Below are 24,546 nucleotides of genomic sequence, written 5' to 3'. Positions count from 1 at the left end.
ATGGGTTTAAAAAGTTTATTGCAAAACATCTTTTTAATAACATTTATAAAAAAAATGTTACCATCAAAAGTGGTACATTCAGAATTGAACATCAATGAATGGTTTTATTTCTAATTTCTAAAACATCAAAATATAAAAAGAAGAAAGACTGAGCAGAAATGGGATGTTCAAGCCTCCCTTTTCTAAAACACAAGCTGCAGGTGCTGTAGACACAGACACCGAGGACAGTGTGGAAACAGTGGAATGAAGTGGACTCAGGTCACAGTCTGAATGTGGAAACAGTGGAGTGAAGTGAACTCAGGTCACAGACAGTGTCAGTGTGGAAACAGTGGAGTGAAGTGGACTCAGGTCACAGACAGTGTCAGACAGTCTCAGTGCTCAGAGCTGCTGTAAGACTGCGTGACTCTGTTGGTGGAGCTCTTCTGTGTCTAGACCTGCAGGAGGAGCTTCTCCCAGACAGCCCTGTCAGTCTCACAGCACCCATCCTCTCCCTGAGACTCGTCCCCAGCATCATCGTAGTCAGCCCTGTCAGGGGCAGAGACTCCTTCTTCAGAGGGCAGTGTGGGCAGGACCCTGTCCACTCCAGGGCCAGTGTGGGGGACACCTGAAACAGAGACACAGAGTAAGAGACAGGCAGTGGACAACTGATGGACAGGTAGGACACTCTAAGCTGATATTTTTGGTTTAGCAAGTCATTAAAATTGGACCCATCAATTTTTAATCACGGGTACAGTATGCAGTTTTTTTAATTGTATATGTGCGATTTTAAAATCTATAGGAATTAATTGCCTATAAACAATGCTAGAAATAGATAGTATCACAAAATTAATACTTGAAATACGGTTTGTCAAATGAATCAGGTATTGAAATAATATTACAAATTACAAATAGGGGTTATGAAAATGGTGAATATCAGAAATGACAGAGTAGATAAATTAATAATTAAAAAAATCATAGCCCCCACCTTGTAAAAATTGTTAAAATTTTGCTAAGAATATACCCAAGCTTTTGGTATAGTTAAAGGCAGATTAGTTCTTTGTTCTTTGGTACAGCTTTGGGAAAACAAGTAATATTTCAGACACAATGAGTTAAATATTTGTTAACAATGACAATACTCACACTAAACAACACACAGAAGAAATGTACAGCACACATGAATTGTACAAATTTAGGCAACTACTTCCTAACCACCCAGAGAAACTACAAAGTGTCACCAAGTATTTAACTTTTACAGAACACCTACACAGGCCAAAAGAAGAGATATACAGTAGCCGCTTTTTTAAAAATCAAACAGAATACGACCTACAGTTAAATCTCTCTCTTTATGAACCTGGATGCTACAAAATCAATATACAGAACAGTTGTTACAATCATTTAGTCAAAAGCCTTGAATAGGACATTTTTTAAATCAAATTGTATTTTTTAGGATGAGTTGATGGTTCAGTGCAGATTTCACTTATGCTTATGAAGTTCCAGTGCTCTAAAACCACAGTGAAGAAATACTTTGACAGTATTTTCTGGACTCATTCTTTTTGCAGTCAGAGAACAGAATTCCTGGTCTTGGGGAATCCAGAGCTTTGCTCTGCCCAGACCTCACTCTCTCATAATAGATCAGCAGCTGATCAACCTCAAACATCTGATTGGCTGGGTATGTCAGTATTTGGGTTTCAATGAGACTCTGATCTATGAAGTCTAACCTTGTACCAGTACAGTCTCTCAGCCTGTACTGGCGAATATTGATCCCAAAATGCCTGATGCCCCCTTATCTTGAATGAAAGTGGCACTGACATGGATTACTGGGAGTCGCCTTCCCCATTACTGAACCATCTTGCCCACACTGAGCCCCCTGGCTGTAGCCCCCTTTACCTGAAGCGGGGTCTCCCTCACTGTCCCCCACATGACTGTACCCAGATTGTGTATCATCAAAGAGGAGTCTCCCTGTGAACAGAAGAGCAGGTCAGTAATGTCTCTGTCATTCTGACACAGACTGGCCTGTCAGAGATCTCTTCTCTTCCAGTTAGTATTTATTTGCAGATGCGAAATTAGGTCAAGACTAATTTCTAACGACAAAGGTTAATGCAGGCTGGTACAGGGTGTACTCAATCTTATTAATAATAATTCACCTGACACAGTGTCTGGACTCTGGAGCACAGTGATGGCATCATCATAGTACTCTGGAGCCTCTTCTTTCACAGAAGACATTAGCTCCCCTAAAGCACACAGAGCACAATGTCACTATCAGTCATCAAAACACTGTTTCATCTAAAGCGCAGGACTGCTGGAGCTCATCATAACACACTGATTAACTAAACATCATGTTATGACTAAAACACCAGACTCTTAAGTACAGGTGATCAGGGAACCTGATTTCCTCTCCTATTCATTTCTGTCATAAATTTAAAATTAATCCTAGATTTTGTTGTATGAATATATTTGGACAGAGAGCAGTAATGTGAGCCCCAAAATCCAGACTCAGTGTGATGTACTGTGCAGTGCACAGTGAGAGGAGAGAGTCAGACTCACTGGGATTGGTACAGGGTTTCTCTATGGGACTGGACTGAAATAACTCACCTGACAAGGCATCTGGGCTCTGAGGTACAGTTACAGCATCATCATAGTACTCTGGGGCCTCTTCTGTCACAGGGGACATCTTCTCTCCTGAACCACAAAGAGCACAGATTCAGTGACACATATCAGAGCACTGAGCCATCTAGAGCACCGGACTGCTGGAGCTCCTCAGAACACACTGATTAACTGAATATCACAAAGGAACTAAAACTCCAGACAAGTACAGGAGATCAGGGAACCTGATTTCTAATCCTATTCACTTCAGTGATATATTTCAAACAATTCCTAAATGTTAAAATAAGATGTTGAAGGACATCAGGGGAGAGAAAGGTTGGTTGTATTTGGAGAGAGTGGTGATGTGGACACTATGAGCAACTGAAGAGGAGCAGACTGAGTGTGCAGGGCTCAGATCACAGAGAGAGAGTCAGACTCATGTGACTGGTGAAGGATAACACAGACTCCATATTCAGAGGCTGAGATCAAAGAGAGAGTCAGACTCACTGAGATTGGTGCAGAGTTTCCCCCATTTGACTGGACTGAAGTAACCCACCTGACAATGCATCTGGGCTCTGAGCTACAGTTACTGCATCATCATAGTACTCTGGGATCTCTTCTTTCAGAGAGGGTATCGAGTCTCCTGAACCACACAGAGAGACAGAGAATTTACACTTCCGGACTCAGACTTACTTTGACCATAGAGCTGCAAAGTTACTGTAGTGTGATTTTAAATGTTTTGTGGAGTATAGTTAAGCCATAACTCTAGGGTCGCTGATTTATCTGATCTGAAAGGCAGTTTTTACAGCATGCTGTTCCCCAGTCTCCTTTTCTATCAAAACCAATTAGAGCAGCACCTTGTTTACTACCCCAGTATTGACCAGCTATAGTTTTGCTCAGCATCTGTGATCTGCCGAGATAAGGCTAGTGTGAGGCAACACTGAAGAGCTGGCTTTATAAGGTATCAAACACATGTGGTTCTATTTGTATAATTCGGTATTTTCTACATAAGTTCTCTAAATGGCATCCTGGTTTGAGGTGAGAGTGAGTACTGGACTGAAGACCACCCACTCCCACACTGAGCCCCCTGACTCCACCTCCCCTCACCTGGTACTGGGTCTCCCTCACTGTCCTCCACATCATCGTATCCAGAGGGCAGCTCATCAGAGAGGAATCTCCCTGTGAACAGGAGAACAGATCAATATTACCTGCAGTCAGACAGCAACCACACTGTCCTCTACTGGAAGAGAAGCCAGGATGTGAGTTTGTGTCTATAAGGCAGATCCAGAATCGTGCTGTGTTGATTTTCTTCACTTAGTTTGACACCAGTTGAGAAAGTAAACTCTACAGGTTTAAAACTAAAAAATACTTTTTTTTATAAGGCAGCCCAGGGATAGTGATGTGATCATTTTCTTTATCTACCTTAACACACCTCTTGAGAAAACCAGTCAGAAACCAGGATGGTTAGATTTTCTACAATTTTTAAGTCCTCAGATCTTCCTCAGAGGGTGGAGATCAATCACACCTGAAGACTCTCTCCACTCACGTCTCCTGGGGGCACTGTAGGTTCCCTCTCTGGCCAGTTTATACTCTATTTTCTCATAGATGGCATCATGATAAGGGGCGAGTGCTCCCTTAGATAGGGCTGTGTGAGGAAACAGACACTCAGGGTTAACATGCAGGGAGCAGAGTACAAGATCAAACATTGACTACTAAACCTTCTTTGGACATTTGAGCACATAAATGTTATGCTTCTGGATTTGCAAATTTCCTGATATCTCCATCTGTAATTGTTGATAATCTTTTTTAAACTTCAAATGGTTTTCTCTACCAGGTTTATTCCTCACGGTAATTATATAAATATCAGTTCCATGTGAGTGACAGAACTGACCACTAGAGGTCACTATGTGGATGGAGAGTTCCCTCCCTACCTTTCCTCAGCTTCCTGTTCTGGATCAGCTGCCCCACTAACAGAGCCAGCACCACGAAGAGCAGAGCCCCCAGCAGCAGGAGGACCAGGGGCGAGGCAGATAGACCTCCCAGCAGCTGTGTCTGGGGTGTTGTCCTGGTTCTGCCTGAGAAAGGGGGAGACAATGGATGAACAGGGATCAGGAGAGGTGCTCTTGGGCTCATGTACGCTTTGACAGATGGAATGTTCTGTCCTCCCCCATTTCCCATATGGGGCTATGATGGTTCAGGATCAGGTGCGTAGAGGAAAGAGAGGCACTAGATCTACAATGGGAATCTGAAAACACTGATCTTCACCCTGAGAGAGGAGAGGAGACATTACAGCTACACTGGGAATCTGAAGAGACAGAAAGACAGGAGTTATCACTGACAAGGAGGATTTCTGTTCACCTGTAGCTGTTGCTGGACTGGATGTTGGCTCTGACAAACCTGTAAAAGAGATACGAGAACTGTCATTATTTTGTCTTTGGTTTTATAGCAAGCTGAATCCAGAGTGGTCTTAATAAAATAAAAATCTTTACATGTGTTCCTTGAGGTCAAATGTAGGATTGCAGGATGAATGGTGTCTTGCTCAGAATTAAAGTCTAGTGCTGTTCACACACACAGGGCTACACAACATCCCGATCTTGTGACTGATGATCTTAAGATATTAAGCAGTGATAGAATATGTGTAACAGTGTATCTTCTCCATCAATCTCCTACTTTGTTCATCTACAGTTCTAAGACTCTCCTCACCTGTACAGGTAACCCCTGCATCCTCCTTGTGTCGACAGTCACTCTGATTCAGTCCAGAGTGACAGCAGTCCCACAGGTGAACCTCACTGCCCCTGCAGTTCACCTCGTCCAGCCAGATGGCGCCACTCCCTGGTCCGAATGAGGCCTCTACTGCTGCACTCACTGCGTCCCCACAGCCCAGCTGTCTGCAGACCACCTGGGCATCCTGCAGGTCCCAGGAGTCGTCACAGACTGTCCCCCAGGGGCCCTCATACCGCAGCTCCACCCGGCCAGAGCAGTTAGTGCCTCCAGCCAGGCGCAGAGCCAGTGGGACTGAAAGTCAACAGAAGGGTTACTGAGTGTCATCAGATCTGTGACTGTAGATGAGAGCAGAGAGGTTACTGAGTGTATTTAGCTCAGTGACTGTAGTAGAGATCAGTGAGGTACTGAGTGGCTCTAGAAGAGAGCTGTATGGTTACTGTTCCTCAGCTCAGGGCTGCGGTGTCTCTGAGTGTTTTACACACTGAACTCACCTGGGCAGTACAGCTGAGGCTGCTCTTCCTGAGGGGCTGGAGTGCTTCTGTCAGCTTCTTTTCTAGGACCTTCAAAGATTAATAATCATATAAAAACATTATTATTATAAAATAAATAACAATGACATTGCTTTCATTTTTATACATGTTTGGATATAAATTAATAAGAATTCAGTTTAAAGCTTTTGTCTGTTCTAAATATGGCAGAACACTAATTTACAGAGCATTACTCTTCCCTCTGTACCTGAGCAGGTGATATTAGCCACTTCTCGGTCTGTGCAGTCATTCTGGCCCCAGGGGGAGGAGGGACACTGCCACAGGGTGGAGTCGTGTTTGCGGCAGGAGACAAAGTCCAGCCATTTGGGATCAGGGCTCAGCCTGGAGTTTGTCTCTCTAGTGGTGCCCTTGTCTCCACAGCCCAGCTGTTTACAGATCACTGCAGCTGTAGTGTCTGTCATGCTGTTGGCACAGATGCTGCCCCAGGTGCCATTGTAGTAAACCTCTGCCTGTCCTGAACAGCCTGCAGATAGCCTCAGGAGAGTATGATCTATCAAGACAGCAAGGAAAGTCAAAGGAAACAAACCCTGACAAGACAGCATTTCATTCTGAACTGGTAAGAAACTACAAGCAAACAATGTGAACAGCAACCAGTCTCATTTCCCGTACTAATCCAGTTATAACTGACTCACGTAATGAAACAAGGACAGCTGTACAATAACACAGTTGATATGAAGGTGACAGGACTGTGTGGTTCTACAGCATTCCCAGCTGTATCATAACTATATCTTAGTCTCTTTTTACAAAGCTTTGCGTGATCTTGGCCCAAAATATTTGAGTGATCTTTTAGTCCCTTATAATCCCTCTCGTACACTTCAATCACAAGGAGCAGGTTACCTAGTTGTTCCTGGAATTAAAAAAGTCACAGCTGGCAACAGAGCATTTTCTCATAGAGCTCCCCAATTCTGGAATAGCCTCCCCGCAGATGTGTGGAATTAAGACGCACTCCCAGCGTTCAAATCTGGGTTAAAAACATATTTGTTCAGTCTAGCCTTTGGATAAATATTAAGGAAAAACAAGCCACGCAACCTACCAATTTCTGTTTTCGTTGTCATTCACTAATACTTTATTTCTTGTCTATTCTGAGGTGGAGTGTTAGGAAGCCAGGCCCAGAATCCAGCTCCTTCTACCTGTCGAACTCAACTTCCCAGAGAAATTTCAACCAAAGGAAACTACTGAACATTCCAGACACTGCTGGACCTCACTACACATTACTGAAATAAAAATACTATCTTTTTCACCATGTCTGTTCATTTTAATTAACAGAGGAGGATAGGCTCCCCCTTTCGAGCCTTGGTTCAGGCCTGGAAATCTGTAAAGCTGCTTTGTGACAATGTCCATTGAAAAAATACAAATAAAACTAAACTGTATTGAACTGAATTTTCCTCAGTAGGATATATTTAAGCACTCCAAATGCAAACCATATCCACGTTGTGGAATTCGAGAATATGGATGATTTTTTTTTCGTTCGTTTACCTGAACACAGGATTCTCACATCCTCCTTGTGTCCACAGTCATGCTGTCCCCACCCTGCTGAAGGACACTCCCACAGAGATGACTCGTTCCCCATACAGCCCACCTCGTCCAGCCAGATGGGTCCAGTTCCCTGGCTGAAGGAGGCTGGCACTGGGGCACTGAGGGCCGTCCCACACCGGAGCTGCCTGCACACCACCTGAGAGTCTGCCAGGTCCCAGGAGTCATCGCAGACTGTCCCCCAGGAGCCATTGTGATAAACCTCCAGCCTCCCAGCACAATCGCCTCCTGCTCCAACCAGCCTTAAGGAGCGCTGGGCTAGGAGAGAGGCAGGACCAAATGATAAAGACACATTCCTATAAACATAGTAGTTCAGGTGGGTAGCTGCATCAGCATGCGTAGGCTGCAAAGGAACAATAGGCTTATTCCATGCTGAAAAAAAGAAGAAAAAAAACACAACGTTTCGGCCGTGGAGCCTTCTTCAGGTGTGAATTTCTATAAACATTGCTGATACAATTACCTCCTACCTCATCTAGCCTGAGGGAGTGCTGGGCTAGGAAAGAGACATATATATCATTATGGCTGGAGTGGTGTCATTCAAGCTAACGTTGACTCTTAAAAAAAAGTTAGGAGTCTCAAAAATATTAGTTTACATATCTGCAGAACTGGTAAGCACAGAGGAACAAAGTGAATCTTTTGGTTTACTCGAATTACCTCCTTATTAGAGTTGTCATCAGACTAAATTCACAGGATAAAATATAAACAAAGAGAAAGAAGAGAGAGGTAACTGAAGGAAGGAAGAGAGAGGAGGCATGTCAGACAAGAAGAACTGGAGATAAAATTCTAGTTAAATAATGGAACCTTGTTTAAGAGACCTTGCAGTCTTGTAATTTAAGAACATTAAAACATTTTCAGGTTTCCTTTATTGTGCAATCCTCAGGCTAAAGGCATTCTCTCCTAGTTGGAGGTTTAGAATAGAAAGTAGATTTTCATTCACTTTTCGGCATTATATTAGTGAGAACATATTCTGTTCATTTAGGATGCAGGGTAATTCTCTGGTTAGCCTGTTTATGCATCATAGAGGATTTCAGATTATAGAGTTATAAGGGAAAAATGTTTTATATAACAAGGGGTAAACTATGGATTTTTACCCTGTCTTCAAACTAAGTGTCTGTAGAAAACCCGAATAGAAATAGCTATAAGTCAATGAATTCTGACCATTCTGAGGCTTAGAGAGATATCATTGCTGTTTGGGGCAATGCTGAGCAAAAAACAAGTTTTTGTTTAATCTTCATTGCCTGCATGTCAGTCAAGTGCAGATCAATCAGATTCTAGCAATCAGTTTGTAAGAAGTCTTCTTTTTTACTGCTTAAATCCTATATATAGCCTCTCTAGCACTGCCTATGTCACTAAGACATATGAGAAATGTGATGATTCAGGTTTAATATCCAAGGGTTTATCTTCAATCCAAGCCCTGGTCCAGGCCTCTACTGTCTATACTTCACAAGATATTGCACCCCAAGATGTTTAAGGGCACTTTCTTCCAGGTGGAAATTTCCCCTGGATTCTGTGACAACCTGAGACTCCATCTCCAATGGATTTGTTAAGATTATGTCACGAACACGGACTGAAATCCATGTCAGATCTTGTAGAAGACCCTATGCGATGCGGTAAGAGCTGGAGAAAACAGGAGGCGTGGTAAAAAGGAACACACAGGGGTTTAATAGTGCACAAAATAATAGTGACAGTCTGTGAGACAGTGTACGAGGAAGACAAAACGGCATCCAAATCCAAACGGGTCCAAAGGCAGGTCAAAGCACAGTCCGAGAGTCCATCAACTAGAAATCCATCCTGGGACGCAACAAAGTTAAAATCCCCGGGAGGGGGGAGCACACGGACAAACAAAACATGGAGGTCCAAGGGTGACGGGGCGAGATCCTCCAGCCCCCGGGCTCAGGAAGCGGGAGGTGTCGGGGATGAGGCCTATGCCCTCAGGAGACGGGCGTAGGGTGTCCTGGTGCTAGGCGGGCCTCGCAACATCTTACCCTAATGATGAGCCCCGAGGACTGGAAGAGCTGGTCTTAAATAATAACACTAAAAGGGTACACCTGGAGAGCTTAATCACACGAACAATAATGGGAGCAGTGAAGCGCCCTCTAGGGAGGGATGTCGGGCGTGACAGATTCTGAATGTTTTAATGTTTATTTTCTTGTTATATCAATGGAAATCCAGCCCATTCAAGATAAAACATTATATATCATTAATAACACTAAAAGATTGTTTTTATGGACCTAATAAACCAGTACTTTTCAATGCTTATGATGTAGTAAGTGCATCTACATCCATATGTTCTGGTAATGCCCACCAATCATTCTTTCAAAAAAATGAATAGATAAAATGTTTGTTTCCTTAGGCTGTAGAGTTTCATTGTTCTTTATTAATGTATTGACTTGTCATGCAAATATTCTCAGTTTTCATCTCTGTTGCTCACAACTGCAAGAAAGGAGATCTTAATGAATTAGAAGCACAGGCCTCACATCTGTGGTCAGCAGTGCATTAACCTGATGACAAAACACTGCATCTCTACAGAAAGGGATGATTGGATCGAACAATATACAGAGCTTCTTCTACAGACATGCTCAAGTTTCAGGAAACATTTATCCCAGCTCTATTATCAGTCTATATTAATGGACAAAAGACTTAAAATAGGAACAAATATCACTTCATACAATATTTTAACTCTTAACAGGTCCAGCTGTTATATTTTGTGACAAATCTTTTAGGGTTTGTCTTTTATGTCCTACATATCAATCTGCATATGATAACAGTCAAAAATACTTTGAATGGCTCCTACCTGAGCAGAGCTGGGCAACATCCTGTCCAGTGTTGCAGCTAACTGTCTGTGGAGAACTGCAGTTCACCAGGTGAGACTCGTCCCCGGAGCACTGAATACCTGTCAGACACACAGTGCTGTCACTGTCCCATACAGAGAGGAGTTATAGACTTGTACTACAGAGCACTGAATACCTGTTAGACACACAGCACTGTCGCCTGTCTCATACAGAGAGGAGTTGTATATTTGCACCACTGAGCCACAGCCCAGCTGTCTGCAGACCACAGAGGCCTCTCTGTAGCCCCAGGAGTGCTGGAGGAGTGTCCCCCAGGTGCTGTTGTAGTGAACCTCCACCCGGCCATCACAGTGACTCTCTCCTCCTGACAGCTGGACTCCACCATCTAGAGCTGACAAGGATGAATCTAAAAAATAAATGAACATCATGTTTTATTGTCAGTCAGATATCAGTACCATAAAACCAGCCCACGGAGATGGAGAATTTGTTTTGTCCAGGTGAAAGGATGGAAAATTTGTTCATACCTGACTGATTTCATCGTTATCGTTTGGTAAAATTAACATGACACATCCATGTGTTCAACCTCAAGAAGCATTGTTTTTAAATAATAATAATATCACTTTATTAACCCTAAACAATTCCTTGCATTAGGAATTATCTTTTCACATATCCCGCTTGCTCTCCATGAGACACACACAGACAGGGAGAGAGCATAGGATCTGCCATTGTACAGCACCCCTGGAGCAGTTGAGGTTAGAGGCCTTGCTCAGGAGCCCAACAGAGTAGGATTCCTCTGCCAGTCACAGGATTTGAACCAGCAACCTTTCAGCCATAAGCACAGATCCTTAGCCGCAGAGCCACCACTCCACCCAATGTTCATTATTAACAGTTTTTCAACAAAATGTTTGGACATCATGTTTCATTTATTGGATGGCATTGTGGTGCAGTAGTTAACATTGCTTGCCTCACAGCACTAATGACCTACATGTTCTTCCCATGTTCACGTGGATTTCCTACCACAGTCCAGAAACATTCTGACAGGTTATTTAGATTTTGGGATAACTGCCCCAGGTATCGGTGTGTGTTTGTGTCTGTGTGTGCACTGTGATGGACTGGTATCACTTTCTCCTGTTGTTTGCTTGGGTAGGCTCCAACTCCCCCATGACCCTAAATTGGATGAAGCTGTTAGAAAACGGTTGGAATTTCAATTTAAAAGACAATTTTTCACTAGGATCCAACAGATTGGGGGATGCGATGGGGGATGCCAATACATGTGTTGGTGAACTTCTACCGCTGCACTATCGAGAGCGTCCTCACCAACGGGATCACCGTGTGGTATGGCAACACCTCTTCGCGAGAAAGAAAGGCACTGCAGAGAATGGTCAATATGGCCCAGAAGATCATCGGCTGCAGTCTCACCGAGATTAAACAGCTCTATGAGGACCGCTGCCGTGGTAGAATTCTGGCCATCACAGAGGACAGTCACCACCCAGGGCATGAGCTCTTCACCCCACTGCCCTCAGGCAAGAGATATAAGAGCATACGGACACTTACCACTAGATTCTTCAATAGCTTCTATCCACAAGCAGTGAGACTGGCGAACACATTTAGCCATCCCCCTCGGACCACACCCACACCATCACCATCTACCTCATTGTAATTTATTTATTGTACGTCTCCAGTCATTGTTTACACGTCTGTATTGTTTACATTCAAACTGCCTGCATGTTTACTTGCACATTGTCTATTGTTTGTTTGTACATTGTCTTGATGCACTGTTTGCACTTTGTTTTGTTTTTTTACACTTGTTTTACAATCGAGAGACTTTCTGTAAGTAAGAATTCCATTGTACCAGTACCGGTTACATATGGCAATAAAGTTCAAGTTTAAGTTCAAGATTGATGGAAGTGGAGCACCAGCAATGTGTCAAAATCACATTTACATTCTGCATGTAATGGCTGCATGTCCCGAGTTCATATATTTTTAGTAGTTAACATGTTTAATTATCAAGATGTAAATTGGTTTGATGGTTGCATTCTCACCAGAGCAGATGACTCCTGCGTCCTGTCCATGAGAGCACACTGCTCTCCCCCATGAGGAGACAGAGCAGTTTGAGAGACGGCTCTCATTCCCCCTGCAATCAAACACATCAGCCCATACTGGTCCACTGCCCTGTCCAAACCAGGCCTGTCCTGGTGTTGCTACAGCCTCCCCACAGCCCAGCTGCTGGCAGAGAACACTGGCATCTGTGAGGTCCCAGCACTGATCACACACTGTCCCCCATTTACTGTCGTACTGCAGCTCCACTCGTCCAGAGCAGGAGTCCGAGCCGTTCGCCAGCCTGAACCCTGTGTATCCTGCAGATAAGAGAGAACTTCATCAGCATGACACCATAACAGGGCACATGAAATACAACAATAAAAAAAAAATCAATAAGATGAAAAAACTGTAACATCCAGCTCTCAGTGACCGAGAGACCAACAGAAAGCTTTGACTAAGAACAAATATTGTGATGCCATGTTAAGGCTTCTTCAAGATGTGTTACTTTTTATTTTTGCCAAGCTTTCCCAGCACCTAAGATAGTGATGTGAAGCTCACAGGAGACAATGTGCTCCCTGCTCCAGGCCTGATGAAACCAGGAAGGACAACCAGGAGAAGAAGACGCAGAACAAATACTGCCCGATCATCAGCCTCCAAGCTGAAGGCTTTCACTTTTATTTTTCATCACTACAACCCCAGCCTTAGACCTGAAGAAGAGCGTTGTGTTATGCTCCCACCTAGCCTTCCCAAAACTTAGAGAGTGTGCAGGTGTGCCCGTTGTGGCTAACAATGAGCCGCAAAAAAACCCAAAAACAAACAGCACTTGTGCCTGTTTTTGAAAAAACAAACCAGAGTACTAGTTTATTTGACAATCTCAGATACAACGTTAGTTAAATAATATCACAGTTATATGCGAGGTCCTATCAGTAAGAAAAATTTAAAAAAGTAACTAGCTGTGAACCTGAAAACACAACAAACACAAAAAGAAAAGTCTTCGGCTAACTCCCTGTCCTAATCTGACTCAAAACAACTAAAATTAACAAATCCAAGACATGAATAAAAATAAAAACAAAAACAAAGTCTCAATCAAATAATTTTCCTGGACACTGGTAATCTATTTTGCTCCTCATGTCTCACTAGATCTCTCATTTACCTATATATAGGCCAACTGGAGGTCCACAGCTGATATTAATTAAGATGTGACCTCCAGGGACACAGGGACTGTCCAACATCAGTGCTACACTAGTCCTACACAAGTCTCATACACTGCCTCTGCAATACCCACAAATACTCACAAATACTACAATACTCACAAATGACAACAACCTTGCCTTTAGTTAAGTGATCTTATCTTACCTGTGCAAGTGAGACCCACAGCTCTGCTCTGGGAGCAGCTCTGCTCTGGCCTGGCTGCAGTGGGGCAGTGCCGTAGCTTGGACTCTTGTCCTGTACACTGGAACTGCTCTGACCCGACTGGACCCTGGCCCTGTCGGAAATGAGCGCCTCTGTGTATCACCGAAGGAGCCCCACAGTCCAGCTCCCGACAGACAACCTCTGCATCCTGCCAGTCAAAGTCAGAGTCGCACACTGAGGTCCAGGTGTTCTTGAGATTCACCTCAACTCTCCCAGAGCAGAGACTGTGTCCGTTCACCAGCCTCACAAAACCTGCAATAGAGAACTACAGGCTGTCAGTCTGAGCAGGTAATCTCTCATAGTGCAGCTCATTGCTCACTGCCACTGAACCTGGTGCCTGTGAGAATTAAACTTACTACCCTATGAAAATAAACCAACTTCATGTGAAAAAATAAATATGATAGATTCTCAATTTAAATCTTGACTTCTTATTGTTCCATTCATAAACAGATTTACACCTACAATTTGGCGTAGAAAATTACATTTTAGAAATACATACACTATTACAATCAATTGTACAATAATGCAGAGTGCTTTCAATAAGAATATAGATAATAGGATAGATATAGATAAAAAAGTAGATAATAGGATATAAATAAAAATGAAATGAAAGAGAGGAGAGTCAGAAGACAATCTGAAAGGTCAACATCAGATAGTTAAACCAAAAAATCTTTTAGGGCTGAATGTTTTTACTGAATGTAAAATTGATTTTTTTCCTCCAGAAATAATGTAGATACATGTACATCTAATAATTGTAGATGAATGTTAAACTCTATTAAGATCAAAGACTCTAAATCATCAATCTCCACCTCTGTGCTCTAACATGTGCCTCCAAAGAAGGTGTTCAGTGCATCATTACCTTTACGCTGGGGCAAATACAAGATATGAAAATCAGAGACACTAAATTAATCAGTTTGTGTAATACTACAAATCAAACTATCACCCTCATTCCAGCTGTTCCACATGTTCATAGCAATAACCACAGTGCTGAAGATGCCACCTGTGGAACACATTTGACTGTAGAATAAGTAAAAATAGAAACTGATCACAAATCCATCCATCCATTTTCGAACTGCTTCTTACAATTCATGATTCCCAGTGTAGCTAGGGATGTAGACTTAATAAATACAGAAGAAAAAAAAACTGATCCATATCACCAAATTCACAGAAGCAGAATGGCATGTCATATACTCAAAGAAAAGATTCCCCATTGCCTGGCACTGCTGAAACAGGACTGTCTGACCTGGGCACTGACACACACTCTGGACAAGACCAGGACTGTCACAGCCTGGCACTGCTGGAGCAGGACTGTCTGACCTGGGCACTGACAGATACTCTGGACAAGTCCAGGACTGTCATAGCCTGGCACTGCTGGAGCAGGACTGTCTGACCTGGGCACTGACAGATACTCTGGACAAGTCCAGGACTGTCACAGCCTGGCACTGCTGAAACAGGACTGTCTGACCTGGGCACTGACACACACTCTGGACAAGACCAGGACTGTCACAGCCTGGCACTGCTGGAGCAGGACTGTCTGACCTGGGCACTGACACACACTCTGGACAAGACCAGGACTGTCACAGCCTGGCACTGCTGGAGCAGGACTGTCTGACCTGGGCACTGACACACACACTGGGCAAGACCAGGACTGTCACAGCCTGGCACTGCTGGAGCAGGACTGTCTGACCTGGGCACTGACACACACTCTGGACAAGACCAGGACTGTCACAGTCTGGCACTGCTGGAGCAGGACTGTCTGACCTGGGCACTGACAGACACTCTGGACAATATGACAACACACACTAGCTGAGGGTAAGACAGTAAAGAGAAACAGACCCTTAGGAAGTATAGGCTCAATTACCAAAGCTCACTTCTATTAAGATTAATAGAAACAGTATTATTCTTCATGTATTTATAGTATATATTGGCTACAGACGTGTGCATATGTGACCTTATTTCAGGTACAGTGCCTACATATTATTTTCTAATTTGTAAAGGGATGAGCATGTGGAGACAAGACAAGATTGTGATTTCTGTCAAACCCATGAAGATTGATCTGCCATCCTCAGTCGCCTGTAAGCTGACATTTAAAAGCAGGAAGCAGTTCACCCTGATGAGATGGGAGCAGAAGGAAGGGACTGATCACTTTTGAGAAAGATATTAAAGAGCTGGTAAGCAGCTTAACTGCCTGTTGTATTAGTTCATGTGAAGATGCTCATTCAAATGTTTAGCTTTAGTTTTTTTTTTGTTTTTGGGTTGTTTTTATTGTTCTGTAAATAATGAAACACTACTTTGGAAATGAAGGCTGTATTTGTGTTCATCCAAAGACCTGCCTGTTTACAGCAGCTGGCTTCTGGGTTTGACACTAACTTACAAAGCGTTTTTCTTTTCTGAAACCTGAACCCTGGAAGACATGGAACAGAGGGAGAAGGACATTTTCTGAGATGTTACATCAGATTTTTTAGTTAGTTTCTAAGAATGTGATTGTATTCATTATGTATTTAAAAAGGTTACATATGTACACTAAGAACTGAGGGCACCTTTGCTAAAGGATTGTAGGAATATGGAACAGGTTACCCAGATATCCCAGCTTTCTTGAAGAAACAGTGGATGAGATCCTTGGATCAATACTGACTACCAAATGGACCAGGAAGCTGAGAGATCTCCTCTACTTTGTAATAGATTAAATTTTGAGAATATATATCAGTCATACTGTTTTTATTCTATAGTTTTTATTTCTATAGTTTTTAGATATTGTTGTAACTAATTTGTTTCACTCAATCTCAGAGAATGTTGTAGTTGTTGTAATGTTTGTAAATATGTCAGAGAAAAGCAACTGATGTTCAATGTCAATGCTGTAATTCTTTGATCAATACAGCTCTTTGAATCTGAATTAGAGACACAATTAGAGACACAGCAGAACTGTAAGTGAAAATGATGCTGGTGAATTACAAGGAAGACAAACAGTAGTTTTCAAATCAAGACCAAGAATAAATTTGTTTATACTGATCTATCGGTCACATACTGTAAATTTATTTGTAGATTTACAGCCTTATGATCAAACACTGTCCTTTGGCCTCTTTATTGGTCAATTGTAAAACCTAACAGTAATCATACAGGTGGGGTTGGGGGTTTCAGACAGTTTTCAATATCTTTTCAACACACTGCAGGAAATACAATCCTGAAGGAGAAAAGACACACAGTGACAGGGATGAGTGCTGTTACAGCTCTCAGCAGGACAGGAGCAGCAGCAATGGGAGGATGGACAAACGATGAAGGACTCTAGATTGGTGCAGGAGTTTTAATTATCCTCAGTGCTTGAGACTGGAGAGAGTCTGTGTCTCTTACCTGAACAGATCACTCCAGCATCACAGTCATGATCCTGATAATAGCTAATCTTTTTCACTTCTTGTTTTCCACAGTCCCTCAGCACAGCCTCTGACCCCTTGCAGTTGACCTGATTCAGCAGGACTGATCCAGACCCTGGTCCAAAGTGAGCTCCTCCTGGTGCTGAAACAGCAGATCCACAGCCCAGCTGTCTGCACACCACTGTAGCATCATTGAGATCCCAACCATAGTGAATTACTGTCCCCCACTCTCCACCATGATACACTTCCACTGTCCCCTCACAGGGACTGGCACCATTCACCAGCCTCACATCAGCACTGCCTGCAGAGAGAGAGAAACAATCCCTATCACCACGTCTACAGGATATTTTTATACTAAGACATTTTAGAAGCACATCTGGAATTTTTATTTTGTTTTACCTGTTTGATTGGTTTGCTAGTCTCTCCCATGGGGAACAAGAGACAGTGGAGTGACAGGAAGTCCACCAGCAGCCATCTTACCTCTCCCTCCACACACCTGTGTCCAGATCCTGTTATATATCTCTCTGTCCATATCACTGTGTGACTGCAGAGGGCTGTTCTGCTGTGGTTACTACAGTGGACAGTGGCTGTAAAGACTGTACTCATGTGTTTCTAAAAGCTGTGGTTAGTACAGTGGACAGTGGCTGTAATGATGGTGTTCCTGTGTTTCTAGAAAATGTGGTCTGTATAGTGGTCAGTTGGCTGTAATGATGGTCTTCCTGTGTTTCAGGAAGCTGTGGTCAGTAGAGTGGACAATGGCTGTAAAGACTATGTTCATCAGTTTCTAGAAGCTGTGGTCAGTATAGTGGACAGTGGCTGTAATGATGGTGTTCCTGTGTTTCTGGAAGCTGTGGTCAGTATAGTGGTCAGTAGCTGTAATTACGGTGTTCCTGTGTTTCTGGAAGCTGTGGTCAGTACAGTGGTCAGTAGCTGTAATTACGGTGTTTCTGTGTTTCTGGAAAATGTGGTCAGGACTGTGGACAGTGCCTGTAATGAGTGTGTTCCTGTGTTTCTGGGAGCTGTGGTCAGTATAGTGGACAGTGACTGTAATGATGGTGTTCTGGGTTTCTGGAAGCTGTGGTCAGTACAGTGGACAGTGGCTGTGGTGTCAGAAGGCTGAATGACTGAAACCAGGTTTGGTGTATCTGGTGTATCTGGGTCTCAGGCCCCACATGTACTTAGCAGTGCACACTGACCACATGTCTGTATCAGACACTGATTTAAACACTGATAAGTCTTTTTAATGGTCTACTTTGAAAATAAGTTATAAAATCCAAAACAGAATCAATAAAAATATTTTCTTAATAGATGGATGCTTCACAACTTGTGCTGAAATATGTGAAGTGTAATGCTGCAGAAAGATGGAAAATCTGCAGCAGGAGATATAATTGAAACCCAGGCACGGGACTTTGAGCTCTTTCAGAGTTTGAATGATCAGGGAGTAACAGATCGAATGCAGGTTGCTGGGCTGAATGAAAAAGGTGAGCAGAAAGAAAAAATAAAGAGGGACACCTGTCTCCCAGCTGAAATAAAGAAAACAAATGCTGGAGAGTCAGAGAGGAAAAGGAAAGAATTAAAACACAGAAAATATTTCAGGATCGAAGAGCAGGAGTAGTGAGAAATTAAAATAACCAAGTGATAAACTTGACTATGAGAGTAATGTGATCGCTAGGTTCACAAGGTTTAGCTCTAATGATGGAGATTCGGTGTTCTGAACAGTTTCAAATAAAGAGGTGATTAGTGTGACTGGGAGCCTGAATGAAAGACTGAAGGTTTAATTGAAAGACGTCCTGACCCAGTCTGAATGACAGGGTGAGCACTCAAGGGAATGTTGCTGTTGAGTCAGTCCCAGCCCAGACTGTACGTGAAGTGTGTATACTTACTGTCCAGGGCACATTTACAGTAACTAGATTTGTTCTTTTTGATTACATTTTCAATCACCTTCAGTTTGGAGTGTGAAATATTTTTTTCCATTACACACTATATGCTACAATTCATTTAAATACTACTTTTTATTCATATATTTTTTGCTATGCTTACATGATAAATATGTGAACAATGTGTTTTAGCTTTTACCTCTTAGTACATAATTCACAGATTGAATTGAATAGTTGCACTTAATAATATATTCTAGAATCACAGTGCACAGGTTGTTTTTATTAATCTTTTTTTTCAAATTCCATAATGTAAGAAAGATTATCCCTATCATTAGTTATCTAAGACTTACAAACAACAATTCATTTAGCTGTGAAGTATCAGTCAAATGCAGAATAAACATGGAAAAAATAATTAAACCTTTCTCTCTTCAAAATGAAGGACTTCCGGGTCAAATACACATTTCTTCCAACATAATAGACACATTTCTCAAATAAAACTCTAGTCTGAACAGATCCCAAACTTTTGTTTAAAGTTGAAAAAACTACAAGATTTGCCTCAGGACTCTGAAACTGGACATTGTTGTCTAAAAGCACCCAGTATGGATTCAGGTCAGAAAACTACAACACACTGTAATACAAATACCTACCACCTGAATGTGACTGTTATAACAAATAAACACAACTATATGTCTTGTCCTCAATCATGTTACAATGTTAGATCCTTCTGTAATATAATTACCATAGTATCTAAAACTACTGTAATCATTCTCAAAAATAACCATGGATCAAAAATATTTTAATACATTTACCTTCAGTACTCCTATTTGTATTAGCACATTCACCTGCAATAGTTACTAATATTATTTGTTAATCGGAAACGGGCCTTAAATATACTTTTATCTCTGATCACCTGTCTGTAATAGTTCTTTGCACTAAAATTGTCACCTTCTCTCAAAATACTCTATTTTTTAATAACATTTCCATAATGTTATAATGTTATTATTATTAGTGTTACTTTAATAATACAGCAAATACAAAATGTGTCAATGGTAATAATACTGGAGTCTCAATAATACTCTAGTATTAAATAACACACTTATCTCATTTAAAATATTAGTCTAAAAATACTCCAGTGTTTAATAACACATTAATTCATCAGTGTGTAAAATTAAATATCAGTCCGATTAATACAACAGTGTTTAAAAACACACTGATCTCTGTTAATACACTAGTGTGTTATTATACCTGTTAGAGAGGGCAGAATTGAGCACAATGAAATAAACAACCCCTGGTAAATATTTTGAAGATGTTGTATTATTGTTAAAACATTTGTATTCCTATTTGTTTGCAAATGGGAAAATTTCCACAAGTCCTAGCACACCAAAATTACAGCTAAAATTTTGTATTTTATTATTGTGGTAATAGATAAGGTAATAGATAAGGGATTGTCAAGTTGTATATCATTTTTGATAAGGTTGCTAAATATCTACAATATTAATAGTTATAATAATTATATGTTAGTACTTAAAAAACACTATCCTTAGTCTGTGTTGTGTGTAATAGTGTATAACTGCATATAAAACTATTAATACAGCATTAATAGAAAATAGTTTAAAAATTCATATAAGCTGAATTAATATTATGATTAATTGTAGAGGTGAAATTCTTGTTATTATTTATAATTATTTTTAATTATATAAGCTCCCTTATTTATAGCATCAATTATAATTTTAAGGGATATCCATAAAGCTGAGTTTTAAATTAAACAGAAAAGCGCTTCTGCATACTGTGGTCACTACGGCGGGCAGTGGCTGTAATGACTATAGAACCTCAGATGGCTGGTCCTGGGTTCCAGGAGACTGTGGTCACTGTACTGGACACTGTACTAACTCTGTGGCTTCCAAGTCCTGGGACCAGTGTTTCTGTGTTAGTGGGACCTGTGGTCACAACAGTGGTCAGAGGCTGACAGGTACTTCACATGTTGTGCTGAAATGTGTGTGAGGTGTATATTCCCATTGTCTGTATGTGAATTGTTGACAATGATTTTCTAGCCTTTACCTGCCAACATCTAAACTTAACACATGATCATCAGATTAAATTATATTAAAGAACAACATTTTTCAAAAATACCAGACAGCCCAGTAAAACTGTACCGGTCGTAATAATATTTAATATTTATTAATTAACCATACTATTTTTAACCATACTATTTTTGCACTTTTCCAAGAATTACCTTGCACTGTTTTTGTCCTGTAATATTTTCTCTGTTTGCGGAATTTTGCACAGTTTTGATTACTTGATTACATGTTATTTATGTTATGTTATTACATGTTACTGTTTTTGCTATTGTGTTACTGTCTATTGTCTTATCTTCTGTCCTATTTATATAATGCACCTGAGTGACTAATGAGAAACACTTTTCATTATACCTTGCACCTGTGTAAGTTTAATGACAATACAGTTGAATTTAATTGAATTCAACAGGTTTAACATATAGGCACAGATACATTTATTGTGATGTTGTCCTGAGCAACTGCTCAAAAATCTAAACTTGAGTCCTGTGATTACGAATTAATTTTTAAATATTTAATTTGTATGATAACATGTAATTAAATATTTAATTTGTATTACTTATACTTATATAATTGGATTTGATAATAATTTCAGATTCCGAATGTAGTCAAAAACAATAAAGCATTCTTATTAAAACTTCACAATTTACAAAAAAAAACTGTCATTAGATAACTAACCTAAAAACACAAATTAAATTATTTAGCTGTTAAATAATAGACAAATCCTGTATAAACACAAAACACAACTACCATTTTTTAATTCTTCCTGTAATGCCACAATGTCTTGTAGTTGTTAATGTTATTAATGTTACACCTCAGTTTCTGATGAGACCCCAGTTAATAATAATACACCTACAATACTAAGAATTTCCACAATTTTGTTAATATTTTTCATTTTATAGCTTATAAACCAATAATGAATGTAACTTTTATCAGCCTGTGCTTTTCAATGTGAAAACAAGCAAGCCTGGTCTTTATGAACAAGGTATACAAATACAAATACATACAGTATACACGTTTTATTTTCACACTATAAAAATACAAGAGGTAATTGTCCTATGACTGAAAATACATTTTCAAAATGTAATTGTATGTCTTTAAAATGAAGAATTCACATTCATAACTTCCTATCATATTGGAACACATATTCTTAAAACACCTAGAGGAACTACTTGTTTTCACAGCAACTGAATATCACACAGCCTAACGATAGAAACCTGGACTGTCTGAATACACCAAAGATATAATGGCAGCATTAAAACTCCAGTCTTAATTCTCTAGCATAAACACTTTAGGTGGTGACAACATATTAACTGTATATCTATTAATACATCAGTCTGTAATAATTTAATATCAGTCTCAATAATAATTCACTATTTAAAAACACGTGTATCTCTATTAATGCACCAGTCTGTAATAATACAATACTGAGGAGTCAGAATTGAACACAATAAAACAATAAACAACCCAGGGTATTTCTGAATCATCCTGTATAATATGATATTATTCTAGAAACATTTTTTATTGCTCACACTTTTTTTGTTTTCGAGTAAATGAAGACTTTTTCACATGTCACAGCATATCACTCAAATTATCACTTATATATAAAGTTTATTATTACAGTAACGAGTAAGTTAAATAACTTTTTAAAGATTTTATACACTCCATGTTTTCACAAATTATCAATAGAGGGTGATAATGGCCAGCTTCTGCTGTATCCATCTATAACATTATTATTATATAATATTTAGAAATCTTAAGAATATTTTTAAAAAATCCAATAAAAATTAAAAGCAACTAATTATATTTAGACACAGCTAATTATATTTCCTTACTTACAGACCAAGATAAAATACAGTTATAATATTTTTGATGAATACCCACAAAGCTGAATGTTAAATAAAAATTCAAAAATTGTTCAACCCACTTATTGCTCCATTTCCATCAAAACTTTACTTAATTTAATTCCAGTTGTTGTCTGTCTGGACAGGAGAAGACTGGTCACTTACTGGCTGAGCTGTGCAGCACCAGGACAGCGAGAGAGAAGATGGACAGGCAGCTCTCCATTGTCATCAGGACAGAGAGCAGCTGAGACCCCTGTCTTCACCCCTGAGCCCACAGGGCAACTGAGCTGCTGCTCCGCACACCAGACCCCCAGTAACAACACAGCCCCCCGCCCCGCCAATCACACACAGCACTGCCTTTTCAGACTGATAGCAGGAACCTCTCACACAGGCGGGACACCAATCACACAGGGCCCTTTCAGTCTTCTCCATATATATCAGAGACACATCACTGTTTCCTCTCCTGAAGACACTCCCAGCAGCGCGGAGGAGAGGAGAGACAGGAGCAGCTCTGTGTCTCATAGGAGGAAACACAGATACCGATACAAACAGCAGGGCTGCAGGTGCTGCAGGGACAGGAAAGGATCAGATAAAAATAATTTGCACTTTTCTCTTATTTAGACAAGTTACGTAACTTTAAATAATTATCAAGTTATTCAATTATGTTCAATACAAAAGCTAAATAAAATTTGCATGCGAGTGTCAGGCAGTGTCCAGTGACTGGTGTCCAGCTGTGAGTCACAAAGAGGTTGTTGTATCTCCAGACAGCAGTCCTCAAGGTGGTAAAAAGGTCACTCAGTTAGCACAGGAATACAGAGACAAGCTATACGAACTGCCTGTCCTGTGGCTGTGAGCAGAGATCTGAAAAGCCCAGCAGTGACTGTCCCCTCTGTACTGAGCCTTGGACAGCAGCTCTTCCAGTAGAGTCCCTCAGACCCTGAGTCTGTCCCTGTGCAGCTCCAGTCCACACAGATGTTCCAGCCCCTCCAGCTGTGGCCCCAATGTCTCTCTGTGTGGAGCTGACTGTGAGACTGAGACTATCTAAAAATACAGTGGAGCTGATACACCCCCAGGCTGAACAGAGTGAGGACACAGCTCACCTCCACCTCCTTATTATTCTTAAAGGTATTAGTAGTTATGCTGTATTTAAAAAATCTCCTGTTCAATATAGCAGAGCTCCTGTGTTACAGCTTCACCGTAATAACTGCAGCATTAGGAGCAGCAGAGCAGGAGTCAGTTTCAAATTTGAAAAAGCAAAAATATGATGAATTAAAAATAAACAGTCCTTCTTAATACAGCCTAACAGCAGTGATATAAGGCAGAGCTTTACTGGAGCCTCAGATCAGACTCTGCAGTGAGTCTGAACATTGCGCTCTTCCAGGACAAGAAGCCAGGCTGTACTGTGAGGCTGTGGGTGTGAGTGTGATGAGGCTGTACAGAGACAGGAGAGCCCACTGTTAAGAGATCTAGTGCTGTATAGGGAGACACAAAAGGAGTCATGTGTTCACAGCTCCAGTGCTGTACAGGGTGGCAGGTCCTCTCCCTACACAGCTCTCTCATAGTGTCTCTCAGGGCTGAACAGGAGGGGCTGTTCCTGTCAAAAAGGAAGGTGACTCTCAGAGCTCCAGTGTCAGTATGAGGAGAAGCTCTCAGACCTGACTGCTGCCAGATCCTCTGAGCCTGAGTGACCATGAGCCCTAAGCTCCTCAGCAGCTGAGAGAAGCCTCCTGTCTCCTGTGGTCACAGTGTGGTTGAACACCTGCACTGTCTTCCTGC

The 24,546-nt window shown here is 41.1% G+C and overlaps 1 protein-coding gene across 1 annotated transcript; it reads right to left on the bottom strand.

Moving 5' to 3' along the window:
* Positions 1–428: 428 nt before the first annotated feature.
* On the bottom strand, positions 429–22,993 carry LOC148826639 (antigen WC1.1-like). The gene is made up of 15 exons (XM_088926360.1): positions 22,936–22,993; positions 16,958–17,278; positions 13,553–13,861; positions 12,199–12,513; positions 10,335–10,562; positions 10,162–10,260; positions 7,311–7,625; positions 6,022–6,324; positions 5,778–5,846; positions 5,266–5,577; positions 4,494–4,637; positions 4,109–4,207; positions 3,670–3,741; positions 1,789–1,938; positions 429–604 (listed from the first exon to the last, which is right to left on the bottom strand). Exons 1-15 carry the CDS (start codon positions 22,991–22,993, stop codon positions 429–431), a joined length of 2,970 nt encoding a protein of 989 aa, XP_088782486.1.
* Between the last annotated feature and the right edge of the window lie 1,553 nt (positions 22,994–24,546).

The sequence above is a fragment of the Atractosteus spatula genome, chromosome 10 (assembly GCF_055471065.1).
Source record: "Atractosteus spatula isolate fAtrSpa1 chromosome 10, fAtrSpa1.hap1, whole genome shotgun sequence".
Taxonomy (NCBI): domain Eukaryota; kingdom Metazoa; phylum Chordata; class Actinopteri; order Semionotiformes; family Lepisosteidae; genus Atractosteus; species Atractosteus spatula.
This window is presented reverse-complemented; position numbering and strand designations above follow the sequence as displayed.

Coding starts and splice junctions, on each gene's coding strand:
- LOC148826639 (XM_088926360.1), bottom strand. CDS start 22,993: ATGGAGAGCTGCCTGTCCATCTTCTCTCTCGCTGTCCTGGTGCTGCAC. Junction 17,279..22,935: donor GGTGCTGCACAGCTCAGCCA/GTAAGTGACCAG, acceptor CTCTCTCTGCAG/GCAGTGCTGATGTGAGGCTG. Junction 6,325..7,310: donor TGTGAGAATCCTGTGTTCAG/GTAAACGAACGA, acceptor CTGTCTTGATAG/ATCATACTCTCCTGAGGCTA.